The following is an 18,963-nucleotide window of genomic DNA, read 5'->3' as shown; positions in this document are numbered from 1 at the left end:
GGAAGGACGGGAGGGAGGAAGGGAGGGAGGGAGGACGGAAGGACGGACGGAAGGAAGGACGGACGGAAGGAAGGACGGACGGAAGGAAGGACGGACGGAAGGAAGGACGGACGGAAGGAAGGACGGACGGAAGGAAGGATGGACGGAAGGAAGGACGGACGGACGGAAAGCCTGCAGTGCAATACCCCACCAGCTTGGGGCACAGCACCTGCGAGGTGGTGCAGCATCCCAGGGACAGCTGCTGCAAACACAGGGCAGTACTGCCCCAGCCAGGCCAGGCAGGTGTCTGACAGCTGGGCAGCATGGGGTGGCAGGCTCCAGCTGTCCCTCCTGCCTAACAAATCTCTCTTCCCAGATTTTCTACAATTTTGGGAGAACTAATTGTCACACTCATACTTTGAATCCTCCTCTGTTGTACAAATCTGCCAGTACAAGGTCAGCTTGGCAGTAAAAGGATGAAACTAGGGCTGCAGATTGTCCTGCAAAGTAAGTTACAATTTCACACAAGCTATCTATCATGCTCCAGTTCCAGCTTCACTGACTCCCTTCCTCGCAATCCCTAATTACCAACTGATCCAAATACAGCAACCATCACCATTAGCAGAGTTGCAAATTTCTGACCTAATTACCAATTCTAGGATGAAATCTAGTTTTTTTTTTTTTTTTTTTTTTTAATTATCATTACTATTAACTGCTGGTTTAAAGATGTTATCCCTTCTGAAGAACACAAACCAGATGCTTGGAAGAAGAATATGGGTATTTTTCTGAAAGAATTACACAGTAACCCACAAAAACATTTCTGTTTTCTTTTTTAGTTAGCTGAACACTTCAGAAACTATTCTATGATGTACATTTTAAAATAGGTTAGATGGAAAAAGACTATTTTTAAAAATGTAAGAAACAGTTATGAATGTTTTAATAGGAGTAGCACATATCAACACGGTTAGTTTCTTGTCAAAGCTGTACATCTACCAGATAAGACATTACCTGGAGTGTCAGGACAACATTTTCAGGCTGTGGAAGTCAAAACAAATGGAGAGTGTGTGTAACAGGCAGCATGCACAAAAACAAATCGAGTAATGAATAATTAACCACAATCAAAACAATTAACAACACAGAAACAATAACAAGCCACTGAAGTAAAATAATGCACAGAAGCACAACTGTGTAATTACAGAAAATTATGTACAATAAAATACACAGCAGGTAATGTCTGGTTTCCTTTGTACGTAAACGGAATCTAAGATCTGTCCAACAAACATTTCCATCTTAGAGCAGCACGGATCAGTTATTTCTGTACCAAACATCTGTTTCTTTTAATTCCCAGCAATCTCAAGGCCAGAGACTGCATTTCTTCATGGTTTTGTGATTCCTTCAAAAATTCCACCAGTTGTAACTGACTGATATTCCTGACTAACATCTTCTTTTCAATGCTAATTTTATTTTGGCATAAGTGCAGCAGTTTCAGCAGCAGTTTTGGGAACGTAACACAGGAAATTTACTTTCTCTTTCAACTACATATGGAGAGATTATAAATTATGCACAAGTAAAAAAAGAAGGAATGGAGAAATGTATCTAACAGGTTCTTAATTCATTTTTCATTCGTATTTCAGGAAAACACTGGAAGTGAAATATTAAGTGACAGGAATTTCTGAAGAACTTAGTTTTCCCTTTGTTTTCACAATGAAAACATAATTTATTGTATTTCTCCTATTAATCTCCATATGAAAAGTTCACACCTGATAATGCTTTCCCTTTTCTTGTCAGCAGAAAAACTACACAGGTAAAACAGCAGACCTCTCAACCTGAAGGCTGCTGCGTGTGAATCAGAAGAAGTTCTTCTTCAGCATTACACACATCTTTGTGGAACTTCTACTGTACAATATGCTTAAAAGAGTCACAATTATATTTGGTACCATTAACCTCCCTTAAAAATATGGTACCACGTATGATTTTGAACAGTTTTAGCAAGCCATCTCCCAGCAGAACTAAGGCTGTTGCAGCAGCAGCAGCAGCGAGCTGAGCCCCTGAGAGCACACAGCAACTGTGCTCAGCTGTCAGGTTATCCTGGCAGCTCGGGGCCCCTGCCAGGGGATGGTAAGGCATCTATGCAAGAGTCCAGCTGGGATCACAGGGACACACAGCGCAGAACTGGGGAGGGCCTCCTGAGTCACTAACGCATTCTACAAATAGCTTTAAAAAGAAGAGAGATGAAGGAATGGCAGCAGAAATTTAACAGGATAAATGTCAGAAGCAGTTAGACTTCCTTTCTTGCGATTCCTTGGCGAACTAGTGAGTCTTCCCCTAACGTATGCTCACACATGGCCCACTTCTGCGCCCGCTTCTGTGATAACACCATCTTTTGCCCAAATAGCAGTCTTTTCTTCCTGGTGTTTCTTCTCCATATACATGTATTTATAAGGAGTAATCATACCCCTTATCAATTCTTTTCCTAAGCTAAACAAAGACTTCCACTGTCCTCTGGAAACCCATATGTTTCCCAGACCATCCTAACAGACACTCCTGGAGCCCATCATAGTTCAAGTTCTTTCCTTCTGACTGAGCAACCAAGCCCAAGGCATCATTTCCAGTTCCTTACTCACACCCTTCATGAACATTCCCATTTCCCTGCCTCTGCTAGGAGCTCCTCCAGAGGCACATTCATAGCCACACTTATCTCTTCCTGGCTACATCCCTCTGATGCGTTTGGCTTCTGCGAGTCTCTCCACTTGCCCTAATTTATTCCCAAATTTGTTTCAAGGTTTCGATTGTATTCTGGTTGGAATTAGGTCCTATAAATGGCCTACATCTTCTCAAGCACACCTGATACTGTATCTGCCATCTTACAATCACACAGTATTTTACCAAATACTTTAACTACAGATTACAGCTATTAGTTTCAAATTTCTCATTACTTACACAGTAGTTACTAATCACTACACTCAAGCACCTATGGTCTAACACTTAGTCCAAGGACCCAGCCAACAAAGCTCTCTAGGAATGCCTGCACCACAGACAGGTGTTGCATTGCTATGGCAAAGCCCCACTAGACAAACCCATAGGATTGGCAAGTGCTGCTTGATGCAGCAGGAGGACAATATCCAAGCACTCGAGTGTCATGCAGAGCATATCAAACCCCTGGAGCAATGAGCTTGCTGTCAGAAAGGCATAGAAACACAAGGCCTTCCCCCTGCAAATCCCAAGGTGATTCAGCTCATCCTCATTCAAGGCAGTAAATTAATGCCTGTATGCCAAGCTCCAAGCCCATCTACCTGTCAGAATGCCATACTAAGCTCACATGGAGTCACTTGTTCATTGCGTGGTCCTGGTTATGATCCCTACTGCTGGAACTCAAGCAGTGACACTGCTTCAAAGATGGAGCATCATCCTCAAGAACAGCCTGAAATCAGACCCAAGCTCCGTTCTACTTCCTCTTGCTACCAGACATCCTAAGAATTTCAACTGTTACAGAAAAATCACAAACCTAGAGAGAGAATGGAGAGTATACTTAATGTGATTAGCACGCTCTAAAAATACTTTATCAGTAGACTATGGAAACTTAGTTTGACCAAGGCACCACAAGCAGTATATAAATTGAGCTTTTTGAGGAAAATAGCTGAAACTAACATGAGAACTGAGCAGTAATGGTTCGCTCTATTAAGCATTTCCAAATAAAAGCAGTATTTTTCTATACAAAGGAGCTTCAACCTGTGCATAATAAGGACTGCAATCACTTTACTGCTCGAATTTACAATGGAGCCTTTAACTATGCGTTGTTTTTTAACACTGGCATATGACATTTTCTTTGTGACATTTTTGACAAGTTTCCATCTCAAATTTTATAAGAAATCATCAGTCTTGTTACCCTCAAATTTCATTCCCATATCTTGTTGTTATAACTTTAAAATACAACTGTTTTAGAAATAAAACTGAATTTCAGTCACTGTTTTCATTATTTTATGCAGATACACATAGACAATTTACCTTTTGATAATCGCCCTGTGTATTTCCAAACTTCTGCTGTGCTAGTTTTCTGATGAGATCTGAAAATAAGCAAGAATATTCCAGAATTTTAAACCATTATAAAAATGGAGGAAAGAAGATGGTAAAAATTCTAGTCTTAGGCAGGCAATATGCAAATAAGAATAGACATCCACAGGATCAGCAAGTACATAAGTCTTTCCATAAACTTGTCTCGTACCAACATTTTTAATTGACTCTATTTTATGAGATCACAGGAAGATAACCAGGGTGTCTATCAATTAAATCCCACTGAAATGCAGTGAAGGTTCTTCTGAGGTCACCTTTCTGTACCTTAGCAACGTTATTAAAAGTTAAGCACAAACTTATCAATTATTTGGACAAAGTTCTGGGTGTCAGCTTTGCTTCATGTTTACAAGGACATACATAGATACATATAAATACATACACAAAATTACATACATAATGTGCAAAACAAACATGTTAATGATGATTTCAGCACAAGGAAGAAGGCCCTTATCTTGCCCACTTTATTCTAATTTCTATTCTTTCTTGGTTTGGGGATCAGCAGACCTTGCACAAGGGTATGCAACACAGCCAGAACAAATCCACATGGTACTGCAAGTGCAACTCCATCTCACTCACTTCTAACTTACTCACAATATAGACAAGGTACCTTCCAAAAAATGAAGCAGGAGTTTAACATCAATGCACTTAACTGGGACTTGTGACAACTGGCCACTAGTGTGATGCCTTGCACCTGCAACCAATGGGAGCTCTAGCTTTGCTCCCTGGCAGCTTACACATGAGAAGCAATGCTCAGATGTCTGTGAGAAATGATGGACTGAGCTTCTGGTCCCTGAGGAAGAGGAAATACATTAGGAGGGAACACTCTGACCCCATGTTCATACAGGACTGGGCTTTATGGTCCTAATGACCATCACTAGTCTCATCATATGGAACTGAACCTACCTGAGAAAAGCTTCCATTCAGTTAATTCTTCTGCAGATCAATAAAGGACCCATAGATTCAAAAATGATTACTCACTTCTAAAAATACCCCAGCCCCTCTAAGAATTTACTGTACACCCGTGTAATAGTGCATTCAAGGGCACTGTGATCTCACTCTTCTCTAATTCTGCACAAGCCTTACAAAAACAAATTCCCAAGCAGGCAGCTCCCCCTGACCTCGCACGCAGAACCCTACAGCGGGAGCGTGCACACCACTGATCTGCAAGTTCAAGAGATCCTGAGAAGTTCCTCACAGAAAATCAAACACAAATGCAGAGCAACAACAGCTGTTTTCAAGGTGGCAAGGAAGGTTTTCCCTGCAAGGAAGCTGTAGCCACCAAGATTGCAAATTAAAAGATTAAAGTAAAAATCCGTTAACTTATCACAGGAGTGTCAAGCTGCAAATCATTCACAGATGGGAACTGTATTTTAAAATTCAGGAAGCATGCTAACAGAAGATGATAAAGGACATCACAGTGAGGCAAGCCCCTTTTTGAAAGACTATGCAGAAGTGAGAAGATAAGGCTGAATCCCGCAATAACAAAAACATCAGTAAAATAGGCACCAAGGAAGAAGAAAGGAGTTACAATCCTAATAAACATGTTCAAGTATTGCTTGGCAGGGGCCAACCAACCTGTGCCAAGATGCTCACAGCATCCCAACGGCGTGCATTCCTCAGGGAGTTTCAGAAGCAAGGAGGTGCACAGCCAAGTGCGCCAGCGCTGCACAAAGCCCGAAATATGATGCACACTGGCTGTATCAGACAATATTTTCTTCAGCAGCAAATGTAAAATTCATTTCCTCTTGTTTAAATCTATATCCCTCCCAAAGAGGTAATTTTAAGAAAGATTTGGTGCGTGAAGCATCCAATACAATGAATTTTCTCTTGATCTCACAAGCAGAAAAAAAAAGGACTAAAATAACCCCTTTCATTTACATATTTATTTACCCATTTACACTGTGTAATAACACACTGCAGTACAGCCACTGAAGATGGGTTTTAAGGTCCCTTTCAACCCAAGCCATTCTATGGTTCTATAATTCTATGACCCCTGGAGTTCTTCCAGTCAAGCCCCTGGCTCAGAGCATGGGCAGCTACATTACATTGCTCAGGGCTCTGTCCTGATCTTGATAATCTCCAAGCAGAATATCTAATATTAAAAAATAAAATAAAAAAAACCCAAATCCCTCTGACTACCTGTGATACACTTAAATTGCTCAGAATGTTTCTGATTCACTGTTGTTATTTGTACCCTTTCCATAATTTATATCTTGCCAGTCAAAAAATGACAGTACCTGAATACACTGACAAACTGATACAGAAAACAAGATTTCCAGTGTGTTTTCAAAATTTAGAGGCTCTAAAGCCTTTTCATCAGGAACAAAAGTCTCTTTAGGTTTATAGTAAACAAGAACACCTGAAAATAGGTACAAAAAGTTCCCATATGGATTGTATAAATTAGATACTAAATAGTAATGGAAATATGGGTTTTATGCCATACACAGCACAGTGACTGCTATTACACAGCCTATTTTTTTCCTTGATTTTCAGAATGTGACTTTTTCCTGCTGAATAAAGATTTACAACTTATATTATTTGGTAAAGATTTTTTTAGAAGCAATGTGAAGCTTTAGGGTGTTTTTCTCAACAGGCAATGCACAGTGGTTGACCATTCTTTGCAATGAATTTACTATTTCAAGAGCCTTCAATTTCAATTATTAAATATATTATAAGTTAATTCATTTGGAGAAGAGGAGGCTCAGGAGAGAACTTACTGCTCTCTACAATGACCTGGAAGGAGGTTGTGGTGAGGTGGGAGTCAGCTCTTCTCCCAAGTAACAATGATACAAGGAGAGGCAATCGCCTTAAGTTGCGCCAGGGAAGGTTCAGGTTAGACATTAGGAAAAAACTCTTCTCAGAAAGAGTGGAGAGGCATTGGAATAGGGTGCCCAGGGTGGTGGTGGAGTGATCGTCCCTGGAGGTGTTCAAGAAATGTGTAGGTGTGGCACTGACGGACATGGTTAGTGGGCATGGTGGGGTTGGGGTTGGACTAGGTGATCTTAGTGGTCTTTTCCAGCCATAATGATTCTGCGATTTCATGCTTTCAAATGATATGTGGAAGTTATATATATTCCCATAAAAATTAATATTGACCAAAACCAAATGTAACATTACCTTCAGTTACTCATCCACACATCCGTAGGCACAAACATGCTTCAGTGGTTTTGCAGGATCAAGAATCCCCCTCTCAGGTTTTATGCACACTACTATCAGTCGTGTTTAATACAAAAGCACTCAGAGGTTAAATGGGAGAGCACCCTGTGCTCCCATGTATACTGTGTTTTCATACAAGCTGTTCATTGCAGGACAGTGAAGAAACACCTCTGCCTACATTTAATTCCTCATCTCTGTGATTTAGACTTGCTTTCATGAAGTGCCATTCTTTCCCAGCTAGAACATCTCAAATCTAGCATTGAAATGCATTTTTATTTTAAACTGAACTAAGACAACTCCACCTGATGCTATTCTGCATGATGGGTAGAGTACCTCAGAGCCAGCCCAACATCTTTGAGTCTGGTTCCCATTTCTAACACAAAAGTGCTAGGCAGGTGTGGAAAGGAGTGGTGCCCCCTATTTTCAAGTTAACTAGATTACTTCTGAAATCTTGGCTTGACCAGCTGCACACATTGTTTCACAGGACCAGTAATCCAAGGCTTTAGCACAGAACACATTTCCTCACTAGGGTTAAAGAGATTTACCTTGTGAGGCTCATTTACACAGCTAATTACATTATTGCTCTGCACTATCTCCTTCCTGCTCTCATCACACATGCGAAATGCCATCTGCCCTGGTAAATCTAACTAGCCAGATGAACTGTTCATTTACCAATGCAATTTGTGATGAAATATTAAGCACCTCTGAGGAGCTCCATTCAATGAAACAATCACCATCTTCTGCATAACATGACTGTCATGCACATCCAGCCAATAACACTGTACTGTTCAGAGAAGAAAATAAGGTTACAACTAGGCTTTCTTCTTAGAACTACTCTACAAAAAGAGAGAGCAAAAATAATACAGATTTTAAAATAAACTGTCTGGCTATTAAGTCCCAACATAAATTAGTTATAAATGCCTCTTCCAAGAAAGCTTTTCAAATCTAGGTGACAGGAAAACAGTTGGAATAAAACCTTTGGGAATGCTATGCTTGATCTTCGCTCAAACAATTCCATTGAGCCAGTTCAGTTATAATGCAACTCCAGCATTAATCAAATTATGCCAGAAATTCATTTATCCTTTTATGCATAATGCAACATATTAAGTTTCTATTCTGAAAAAAACTTCAAGCAAACCAGTAAATACCGTGACTGAAGCATTCAAGTTGCACTGAATGGAGATCTTCAGAACAACGGGAGAGAATTATATTGATAATACACATGATAATAACTGCTTTCATACCACCTCATATCACAGAATTCCCTCCCATTCTTCTTCATCTATAATAGACAGACAGTGTCAATGGACTATGTATACACTGCTCAGTTCAGTATTTTTCTGAATATGGGTCAGTTTGACCCCATTTAGTGTCATGAATAAATAGCAACAATTACTGTGAAATTAATGAATTAAAATAGCATCAAGATTGCTTGTTTTCCTCTCTAATTATGACTCAGACTAATAACTAACTCTTGCAAGTCCAAGAAAACCAGAAAATCTATATAACATTTCAGATTTATTCGCAGAGAAAAAAAATCTTTTGGGTGTTCTATAGCAAGTTCAGTTTATTGACATTTTAGAATACTTGCTTCGACCTGAGTGGAACTTTGGTTGCTTCCTCAAACTTAGAAAGCCTTTTGCCATTGACCTTAATTACGGTCAGATTCAGTTTCCTTTGAAGAAGTCTCCTCCAGCAGGTAACCTAGGGTGCTTGCCTTTATTGTTGCTTAACTACCTTGTGGATCCACACACTTGCTCTGGCCCTAGTCCCAGGTCTACTCTGCACTGGTGGGGCCTATCTCAAGCACAAAGTGCAGTTTTGAGTACCGCAAGAAGGGCAAACCTATAGAGTGCTCAAAGTAGGGCTATGAAAATTAGGAAGGGTTTAGAGGGCAAAACGCATGAGAAGCATATGAAGTCCCTTGATTAGTTCAGCTCAGAACAAAGAGGCTGAGGGGAGGCCTCATGGCATCTACAGCTCCCAAGAGGGAGTGGAGAGGCAGCGCTGAACTCTGCTCTCTGTGACAGTGACAGGGCCCAAGGGAATGGCATGGAGCTGTGTCGGGGGGGTTAGGTTTGGTGTTAAGAAAAGGTTCTTCACTTGAGGGTGGTGGGCATGGAACAGGCTCCCCAGGGCAGGAATCATAGCCCCAAGTTGCCAGAGTTAAAGGAGAGTTTGGATAATGCTCTCAGAAATATGGTTTGAATTTTGGATGGCCCGTCGTGGAGCCAGGAGTTGGATTCCATGATCCTCATGGGCCCCTTCCTACTCAAGCTATTATGTGATTCTACGACTACAGTCCTGCAGTGATCACTTGGCTCTGGCTCCTCTGCAAGGCTATGTGGGACCTCAGTAACAGTGATGGCAGGAGAACCTAAGAAGCATGTTGATGCTGAGACTAACTAAAAAAGTGTTCTGTTGTATTCCTCATCCCACGACAACTGTCCTCTTTCTGCAGTCCAAGAAACAAACTCACTCTGTAGGCCAGATGAGAATTCAGTGAGGTGAGGAGATATTCCCACTCAACAGGAAATCCCTTCAGCCCACAGATGAGGACTCTGATCCACACGTTCACTTGTATAGGCTAGATCATTCCTTTTGAATCCCAAATTCAAAGCAAGGGTCACTCCTCTCTTCACAGCATCTCCACTGGACAGACTGAGGCCATCATCCTTGATCCTAAACTAAGAAAAGATGTCTTTCTCAGATAAATTCTCCCTGCAACTTTTTGGCAGGCTCTCTACATAACTCCCTTTCCTTTTTTTTTTTTATTGAATTACCTGGAGCACTAGGAAAGGTTTAGTCTCCTTACTCTTGCTCCTCACAACAGCGAACTCTGGTCTTTCTCCTGGTGAGCACAACTCCTGAGCAACACCAACATTCCCTCAGTTCTAAAGCCCTCACACAAGACAACCTATGCACCCTAGAGATGGTAAAAGGAAATTCCATCTCCCATTATGTTGCACATTAAAGAAATAGAGTGCAAAATACTATAATCTTAGAAAAACAAACAAAAAAGGAACCTTGTCATTGCACCTGCTCACTGACATGTCAAATGACACCCTAGAACCTGATATTCTATGGTAGCTAGTTGAATGGAGGTTAAAACCAGCAACTACATACTAAATTGCCTAATTATTTTCACTTCTCATCACATCTGCAACGCCACTCTGCCTTGTCACCTTCTGGTTCCAATATGGTGTTTCCTCTAACCAGTACGATCATCTCCCATTCCTGTTCTCTGGCTGCACTCTTCAATTACATGATCAACAGCAAGAGAAATATGCTACATTCCCAGCTTATCCTAGATTACTCTGTTTCTGTCTCAAAATCCAGCTGAGACAAAAAGCAAATACATAGTAAATGCATTTAACATCTTGTTAGACTTGGAGAGCACATACTGCTTTACTCGTAGGTGAAAGGACAAGCTACTAGACCACCTAGAAAAGAGCCTTAGCTTACAGTGGATGAGGTGAAGGGTGATGTGAGAGGGTTCAGGCAGCAATATGAAATAGGCAAAGAGATGCCATGAATAGCTGTGAACAGGAGTAGTCTACGCTGAGTAAGTTTTAGTCGAAGCGCAGGCAGGACCAGGTGTGCTGCAACTGCTGAAGATGTGGAACTGCAGTGCAGCAAGAGCTGCTGAATGTGCATGCTGCAATAACCAGGAAATATCAGACTCCCTTTACGCTCCTGACAGAAAATAGCACAGATTTACAGAAGAAACTATACAACAGTGGATTAGATAAGTAACAGTTTATGAATTCCATTCATGCACAAAAAAAGTTCCCTAATTTCCCCAAAGCATTGATGAAACTCCAGAAGTTTTATTAGTCAGTCATTATTAGTCAGGAAGACCAAACAAAAAATTTCATCCTTCCACAAAATATCCTCACACCTTACAGCTGCCCAAAACTCAGTATATTCCTTCAGTACACACTCTCATTTTTATGCTTTTCCTCACCATACAGAGACAACATTAAAAGCCTGACCAGGAAAAGGTTTAAAGACAAAAAATATCCACACAGCTACTATATTGTCTGCTATAGTACAGCTAGAATGAAAGATTTCTCCTGTGAAAATATTCTTTGAAAAGACTTTCTAGCTGTTCTTTGCTACAAAGAAAGTTCTGTTCTTGCTGAAGTTTTGGAGAAAGAACAAAAGAGAGAAGTCTTTAGAAAAATCTTTGGAGTTTGCAATAAATTTGCATATATCATGCAGACACCAAGTCAAGAACAAAGCTTTGAAGAAGTATCCACACAGAAACTGCATCATCTCATATTCTGAAGGCAATGAAACTTCTGCAATGCATTGTTTGTGCCACAGCAGCTATTTTTTGCCATTTTGTTTGTAGTAGCTACCTAAAGTTCAGGCCACCATCTGGTAAGGATTTACAGCAGATTACAAGCAAAGATTTAACTCTGTAGGCTGCGTGTGCTTGTCTGTTTGAACACACTGCAGGGACTTAATCGTTCACAGGTTGTGTAACATATCGGACTTTTAACTTTTATTAGAATAGTAAATATTTACATTGCATGAATAATAGCATTTTTCCTGCTCTTCATTTCTGTCCTCAGAAGCTCCCATAAACTGAAAAAAGCAAAGAAAATCCTATCTCTATATTGCTATCTTGAATCGTTGAAAATATGAATGCATATGATTGGTAGTGATGCGCAGGAGTCCTGCTTGTACCAGTTCTTAATTACCTCAGTAAGTTGCTTTCCGTCAGGTTTTCTGTGGTTTCTCAGAATTCCTTCCCTACGTATTTCCACTTCTGCAAGGGTCAAAATCTTCCATGTTTGATTACTGTGGCATACACGTTGGCTCAAAATACTATACAGACCACTCCTCCACTCAAAAATCAAAGACAAAGGGAAGGCTGCTACACAGAAGGAAGGCCTCAACTTTCTATGTGCTCCGTACGGCACCTTTCAGCTAAGCTAAACATCCCAAACAATACTTACTATTAGTAAAAATATTCACAACTGTAACAACCGTTTACAGCTCATGAAAATAATTTGGTGCATTTTCAGAGAACATAAAGCTCTTGACTACGTTAAAATGCAGTACAAGTAAGAATTTAATAATATAACTCTTTTCAGACAAGCAGAAATGTATCTGCACAGTGCAGACTGGTAAGCTTACACTAAGATGCATATGCTGATAAATTCAGATTACACTATCTGCTATCTGTGGCAGCTGATCTCCCTTCTAACTTGCATCACGTTGGTCTCTTCTCCCAGGAAAGTAGTAACAGAACAAGAAGTAATGGCCTAACACTGCGTCAAGTGAGGTTCAAGTTAAATACTAGGAAAAAAATATATTCTTTGAGTGGTGAGGCATTGAAACATGCTGCCCAGGGAGGTGGTGGAGTCACTGTCCCTGGAAGTGGCCAAGAAACATGGAGATGTGGCACTGAGCGATGTGGTTCAGTGGTATGGTGGTGAGGGGATGACAGTTTGACTAGATAATTGTTTTTTTCCAACTTAACAGTTCTGTGATTCTATTCTTTGAGACTTTCACTCACTCTCCCCCTACATTCCATGAACTAGAAGAGAAAATGTGCTCCAATACTACATAGAGAGATAAGCATGTAAAAATAAAATGGCGGGGCAGAACAGACAGCAGAATAGGTTCCATTTTCAAGCCAGAAAAAACAGGGAGCCTCCGCTGGGTGGCCTGAACATCCACTCATGATATACAACCACAGAATCTGTCTGACCCAAAGCCTATTCCAGCACGCTTCTTTCCATAGAAGACAATCTGCATTTCAGATGTCCTGAGTATAATTTTGTTACCAGAGAGAGGGATACAAACTACCACTACATTCATGTCATGTGCTCTAAGACTGTGATTGTGCACTGGCACTGGACAGGCAAAACACAGACTTTGACCAAACAGATGCTTAAACCTGTTTTTCCCTTTGCCGTGAAATACTACATGGGATAGTCAATCTTTTAGAGACACCAAGTAAAATGAATGCACACAGAATTTTAAGAGTTTAATTCAGGGTTTCAGTGTCATTGCTGGTACAAAGACATCATGCTACACTCAAAATAACTCATGTTACTCATACACACTACACACAGTATTATTAATCATCCAAATACCTCCATTTTAGGAGATGGCACCTTTTTTTTTTCTTTAATAAAATTGTTTATTGTTCTAGGTAAAAAATCAACTAACAACAAGACCACCCACTAAGATAATCCTGTTTTGTACCTCTCACTCCACCCATCCTTGCAGCCGGAGCCTCTAGGTTTGGTGCACTCAGATGCACCCATGCAGGGAACACCACTGACCATCTCATTGGTTGTTCCGCATGTCTCCCATGAACGCTGCAGAGTCAGGATAGTTTCAATCCCTGCTCTGATATTTCCCATACTGCAACAGCTAGCAGCTTTCCCAAGCCAGCTCTCCTGGAAAACTCCCAAACCATGTGCCAGCCAACGTTCCCAACAGACAGAGAGAACATAGCTGTCTTATCTGGAAGCAGTTTTATTTGCCTTAATATTATTGATGTTGCAATGCTGGATTGTCATTTTTCAATTGTTGAAGTGTGTTCTTCTCCTAGGCACAGCCAGCAGGCAGTGTTAAACCAGATCATGATGAGCATTCAGGATACTGAAGAGAGAGGATTCCAGATGTATCAACAGTGCTAGATTTTCAGATTATCGTATATGCCACACTGGTTACAACTGACTTGCATATTTTCTGCATAATACTTGTTTCCAAAAGGGACTCCTTCTTTACATAATCCAAATGAAGTGGGCAGGAAGACATTAGAGAAGTGCAATCTTTTTTTTTTTTTTTTCCTCCTGAGGTGGCTTCCAGTAGATAATTTCTGTAAGCCTCCCATATCCAAAACCTCTGTCTCATCCCCATCCACAAAAAAATCTTTTTGACAAGCAGTCTGCTGGATAGTCTACAGTTTGGAATAGTTTTGGAAAAAAAGAATAATGCTTCTGGTGCCTACTGCAAGAAGCAGACCCCAAATCTTTGTCAGAAACTATTTCTGTGTTCCTTGTTTACATATGTATGCTATCAAGCAGAGCACCTCTTAACTTCCCAGCATGAAACAAGCAACGATCTTTTAAACTCTATTTCCTTAAGTGTATGTGAGTGGGCAGAGAAAAGAACATGCTAATTTATCCTGTTGTCTTCTTGCTGCTCAATATTTCACAGTATTTCTAATCTTAGACACAAGGCATTTCCTTCAGCATATACCCCCCATAACCACATAAAGGAGCTCTGTAATTTCCCCCTCTTATTCCAGTTCTACCCACATCACACCAGCACTATTTACTATATATAAACACCTATCAATGAAACCTTCCATTTTGATCAACACTCTTCAGCTACTACCTGAAATTCATGTCACTCAGGCTACAGTACTGAAAAAAACCAAACCACACTATAGGGCTGTCATGAGGGCAGTGACTCTATAGCTTACTGAAATGGTCACTTCACAACGAAGCTTGGACAATCTAACAGCTGCCTCACTAAGAAGCAGGTCGTACTCTCAGAGAATTCTCCCTTCCTCTCAGTTCCTGCACCGACGATTGCATCCGTGCTCCCAACCCAGCTCCAGGAGGCAAGCTATAAGAAAAATCAACCCATGTGCACAAGGGGTACCTGTCAAAAACTAGCTCAAAAAAGCAGTATATCACTTCAGTGCAGTTCCACTCCTGAAGCGATACTGAGACTTCACATAACTGGAAAAGAATATTTCAAGACAAGTTTTTACAAAAGGTCTTAATTGTTCTGGAAAACTGAAGACTGCCTTATGTTGTTGAACTGTAGCACCTGGACCTAAGTCAGAACAAGAGAGCACACAGTTCTTTCACATCCAACACATCTCATGTATTTTAAAAAAACCACACACATCACACAATATTTTCAGTGTTCATCAAACACTGAGCAGGTATCCAGAAAAAGGAGGTATGCTTTTTCTATTGCAGCTGCACTAGCTAGGGATACTCTGTTTATATTCACATAAAATTATGTGATTTTTGTAAATGTGAATGTACAAAATGTTACAATTGCTGAATACACTCACGTAAGACATTAATTTCAGAAACGGGGGATAGAAAACAAACTTGCTAAATTCCATGATTTGCAGCAGCTTTGAAAGATGCTGAAACTGCTCAACAGACTGCCAACAGAAGAACTGAGAGGTGTAGTCCAGGTCTACAAAACTGCTTGTTCTTCTTCCCCATAAAGAGTATACATTTACCTCTTCATGCTGTGCTTTGCCTAGCAAGGTCCTGCATTCAAGTTTAAAGTTTTATTTCTGCTTCAGCAGAAATGGTGCAATCCAGAAGGAAAAGTACAAGCTGGAACAAAGCAGCTGTAATTATAAGGATGTGGCACAACTATCCAGCAATATGCTCAGGTACAGCAGAACAAGGTGAACGTGCCTTAAATTTTGTCTTATTTCATCTAAGAAGTGAAGGAACTTCAGCTTAGTTCTTTTGTGAACTCTTCACATATTAGTTACAAGACACAAGCTGTGAAACTGAAGATTTGTTGTGCACATCCTGCTGGCAAGTGGAATTTCAGATTAAAATCGTCTTACTGCAACTAACAACTAGTTTCCATGGGAACAAAGCCACACTAAGACAGTCTCACAGCCAGGGCTCACACTGACCGTGCCCCTTCTACACTAAGTTCACATCTGAAGGTCCCCAGCACAACAGGTGACGCACACCATGTCACCATGTCAGGACCATCCTCTTCACGTTACAAATGGACAAACCAAGGCACCGTGTGACTGAAGAGACCAACTGCGCACTGTGCAGCAAGCCACCCCCGTATGTCATTAACTCCACACAGGGGCAGGTACACTCCAGAGTGAATCATTCCCATCACACCAGTACATTATCTAGTAAGGGCAAAAGTATTTGGCAGATGAAGGTGGAAACAGGATCTGTTCACACTCACTGAAGCGCTGCAATCAGATATCCAATCAGTACAGTAATGTTCTTAAAGATTCAGCAATTTAAGCAAACCTAAAGGGTTAACAGTTCAGTGTGCTTTACTCAAAAATTGTATTTAATTCTATTAATAACTTACCTATTAAATCTGAACTTAGATTTAGTTGCATGCACACAAACCTTACGGCATGAACAACATACTTAATTTGAAGCTGTTTATCACATAATTACTCCGATTTAACAAAAAAGTAAGTAAAAACAAAACCAAAAACAAACTTACAAAATAGCTCATGGCTGATTTTCTTTTTAATCACTTTCAACTTTAAAGTGACTAATAAGAACATTTAAATAAATTTGCATGCAAATGAAAAACTTAAGAACAACTTTACCCAAGGACTTCATCTTTTGCTTTATCACAAGCAAGGAAGCTCATACTAGCTTCCTTCCTAAAGGCTTTATCGGGACTGAAGGTGCATAGAAGTCACACTGTAACATCAGAGCACTACCAGAAGCACACAAATGACTTGCAAAGGCAGGAATATCTACACACAGTTAGGTAACCCTGTCACTTTTCATATTTTTTTTTCCTTCTCTTTCCTCCCAGCTAAGCATAACTGTACATTGGAAAACCAAACATTAAGTACTTCCAAGTACTAAGGAAAAAAAAAAAAAAGGTTTTTAAGATTAAAGTTACAAGCGATTGATACAGAGCCCTGCATGTGAGTCACATTTCTACTCTGTGTTGTGGTTATGTGCAATACACTGGGGCATCAGCCTGGAACTAATTCTCCTGGGGCACGAGACCAACAGCAAGGATGATGTTTTGAGTCAGACACATTGAAACAGCTTCCTGCGCATACTTGTGATTACGTTTATTTTCATCTCTGAATCAGAATTAATCCTATTTCAAGTTGGCAGTTAAAAAAAACACATTTCAAATATTTAACTACACTATTAATACACTGAATGTGAAAATAGAACAGCATATGGCAAAAGAGATTAAGAGGATTAACCAATTAAATGGTATGACTCAAACCGACATGATCCGTCAAATCTGTGTTTTGCAGTGAGGTACGTGGGGGCATGGGAGAAGGACTTCACCTACTGAAAACACTGAAAGCCAAACTTCTAAAAACAGCTGGTTTGGTTGGAAGCATCTGCTGGGAAGGCAATGAGACGAGTGACATGTTCAAAACTTATGAGGTAAGCACAAGTGATTTACTTTTGGATGGCTCCTTTCTCTTTAATACTGGATTTCACAAATATCCACACACTTGATGCAGAACTTACCACCAACCACCTCACATGACTTGACAGTAAACTCTATATTCAATAATTATTTGTATGTTTTGGTCACATAATATTAAATTTAACATACAAGGCTATAGACCATATTCCTGTTACTATAAAGGCACAGTAAACATCTCACTGAATTCAAGTTTCCAAAATCAAGAGAGCAAAATATTCAAAAGCAGGCCTCTGGACAGAACTAAGGCTTTTTTATGAGAGCTGAATGCAGACAACTCAGCATATCAGGTCTCATGGAGAGGCAAATAGTCCACCTGCATATTTAATGGCAGGAAAGAGACCACAAAAGCAGAGACATCTGGAAACCACTCCTCCAAAAGGTGACATTCCTGTCTGCTTCACACAACAGCCCTCAGTACACCCGCTGTAAAAGCTGGGAGACAGATCTTGCAGGGAACAGGCCAGGCCTTTGCTCTCCAGGTTAACCTCGGGAACTCCGAGCACTTGTCTAAACACAATCAATTCATTTGAGTTCATTTGACTTCATTCTTCTACGGCAATTTAAGAAATGACAAAAATACAAGCAAATAATCGTCAACAGGTATTATACAGGCTTGTAACTAAAGAATTTACGATGTTAAATTATTAAAGGATTTAACATAATTGAAACATATACTACAAAATAATATAATCTTCTTTTGTACACAATCACAGCTAAACGCCAAAGTTAATCAGTAGCAAACCCAAAGCTGCTCTTCAGTCATTAGAACTTCACCTTTGGTATAATTTTAAATATCAGTATTGTACAAACATTAGCATTTTCTTTGGACAGTTAAATGAAACAAAAAGCATGTTGACAAGTTACACTGATACAACTACAAACCCCACAAACACACAGATCCCAAAAACACATTTCAAGCAAAGTAGTCTCATTATGCACACACTTTTCTCATGTCTCAGCTTCTCATTTAGAAGAACAACTTAGTAGGGAAGGAATGGAAAAAAAATAATAATGATGCAGTTTCATTCTGAACTTCAACTCACAAAGGAACACAAAGTTGCACGCCTGTGCACTGGGAATGGATTTATATGAGACTTGACTGTGGGTGCAGATATGGAAACAAAAGGAGTTTATTTCTAGTTGCTAAGTTTCTACGATCCTTCTGAGGGTGCATCTCATAAAGCTGCATTTTAAAAAGAATGTTTATCACAATATGCAAATCTTAATGAGCTGTCTTTTATGGATTTAATATTAAATACAAAGCAAATTATGCTTTACTCCTAATCCCATGCTTCTGGGCGCACATAAGAAAAAACAGCCTCAAATGTATCAATGACAGCTTTGAGATATCTAAGAAAAGTGCTGTGAAATTTCGTTAACATTTCATTTTCATTAATACCACCCAACTATACAAAACAGAAAAATGTTATCTAACATGATACTGTGCACATTCCCAGGCCACAGAGCATGCTACTAACAAAGCCCTTACTAGCATTTACTTCCAAATTATGGTCTTGGTATCTACAATAACGTGAATGAATCAGTAACAAATCATAAAAAGAATAACAA

The 18,963-nt window shown here is 40.0% G+C and overlaps 1 protein-coding gene across 9 annotated transcripts in view; it reads right to left on the bottom strand.

Annotated features, from left to right (window-relative positions):
- PROM1 (prominin 1) overlaps positions 1-18,963 on the bottom strand; it is a 59,870-nt gene that overhangs the window by 34,211 nt on the left and 6,696 nt on the right. For 6 of the 9 annotated variants that reach the window (XM_021395275.1, XM_021395274.1, XM_021395278.1 and 3 more), the window contains exons 3-4: positions 3,985-4,043; positions 988-1,014 (exon numbers count right to left, since the gene is read on the bottom strand). In XM_021395275.1, coding sequence (XP_021250950.1) covers positions 988-1,014; positions 3,985-4,043 — 86 coding nt within the window. The remainder of the gene's footprint in view (positions 1-987; positions 1,015-3,984; positions 4,044-18,963) is intronic. The other 3 variants (XM_021395279.1, XM_021395280.1, XM_021395282.1) reach the window with 1 other exon arrangement.

Source organism: Numida meleagris, chromosome 4 (genome assembly GCF_002078875.1).
Source record: "Numida meleagris isolate 19003 breed g44 Domestic line chromosome 4, NumMel1.0, whole genome shotgun sequence".
Classification (NCBI taxonomy): Eukaryota; Metazoa; Chordata; class Aves; order Galliformes; family Numididae; genus Numida; species Numida meleagris.
The sequence above is the reverse complement of the archived record's forward strand: the minus strand, read 5'-3'. Positions and strand labels throughout refer to the sequence as shown.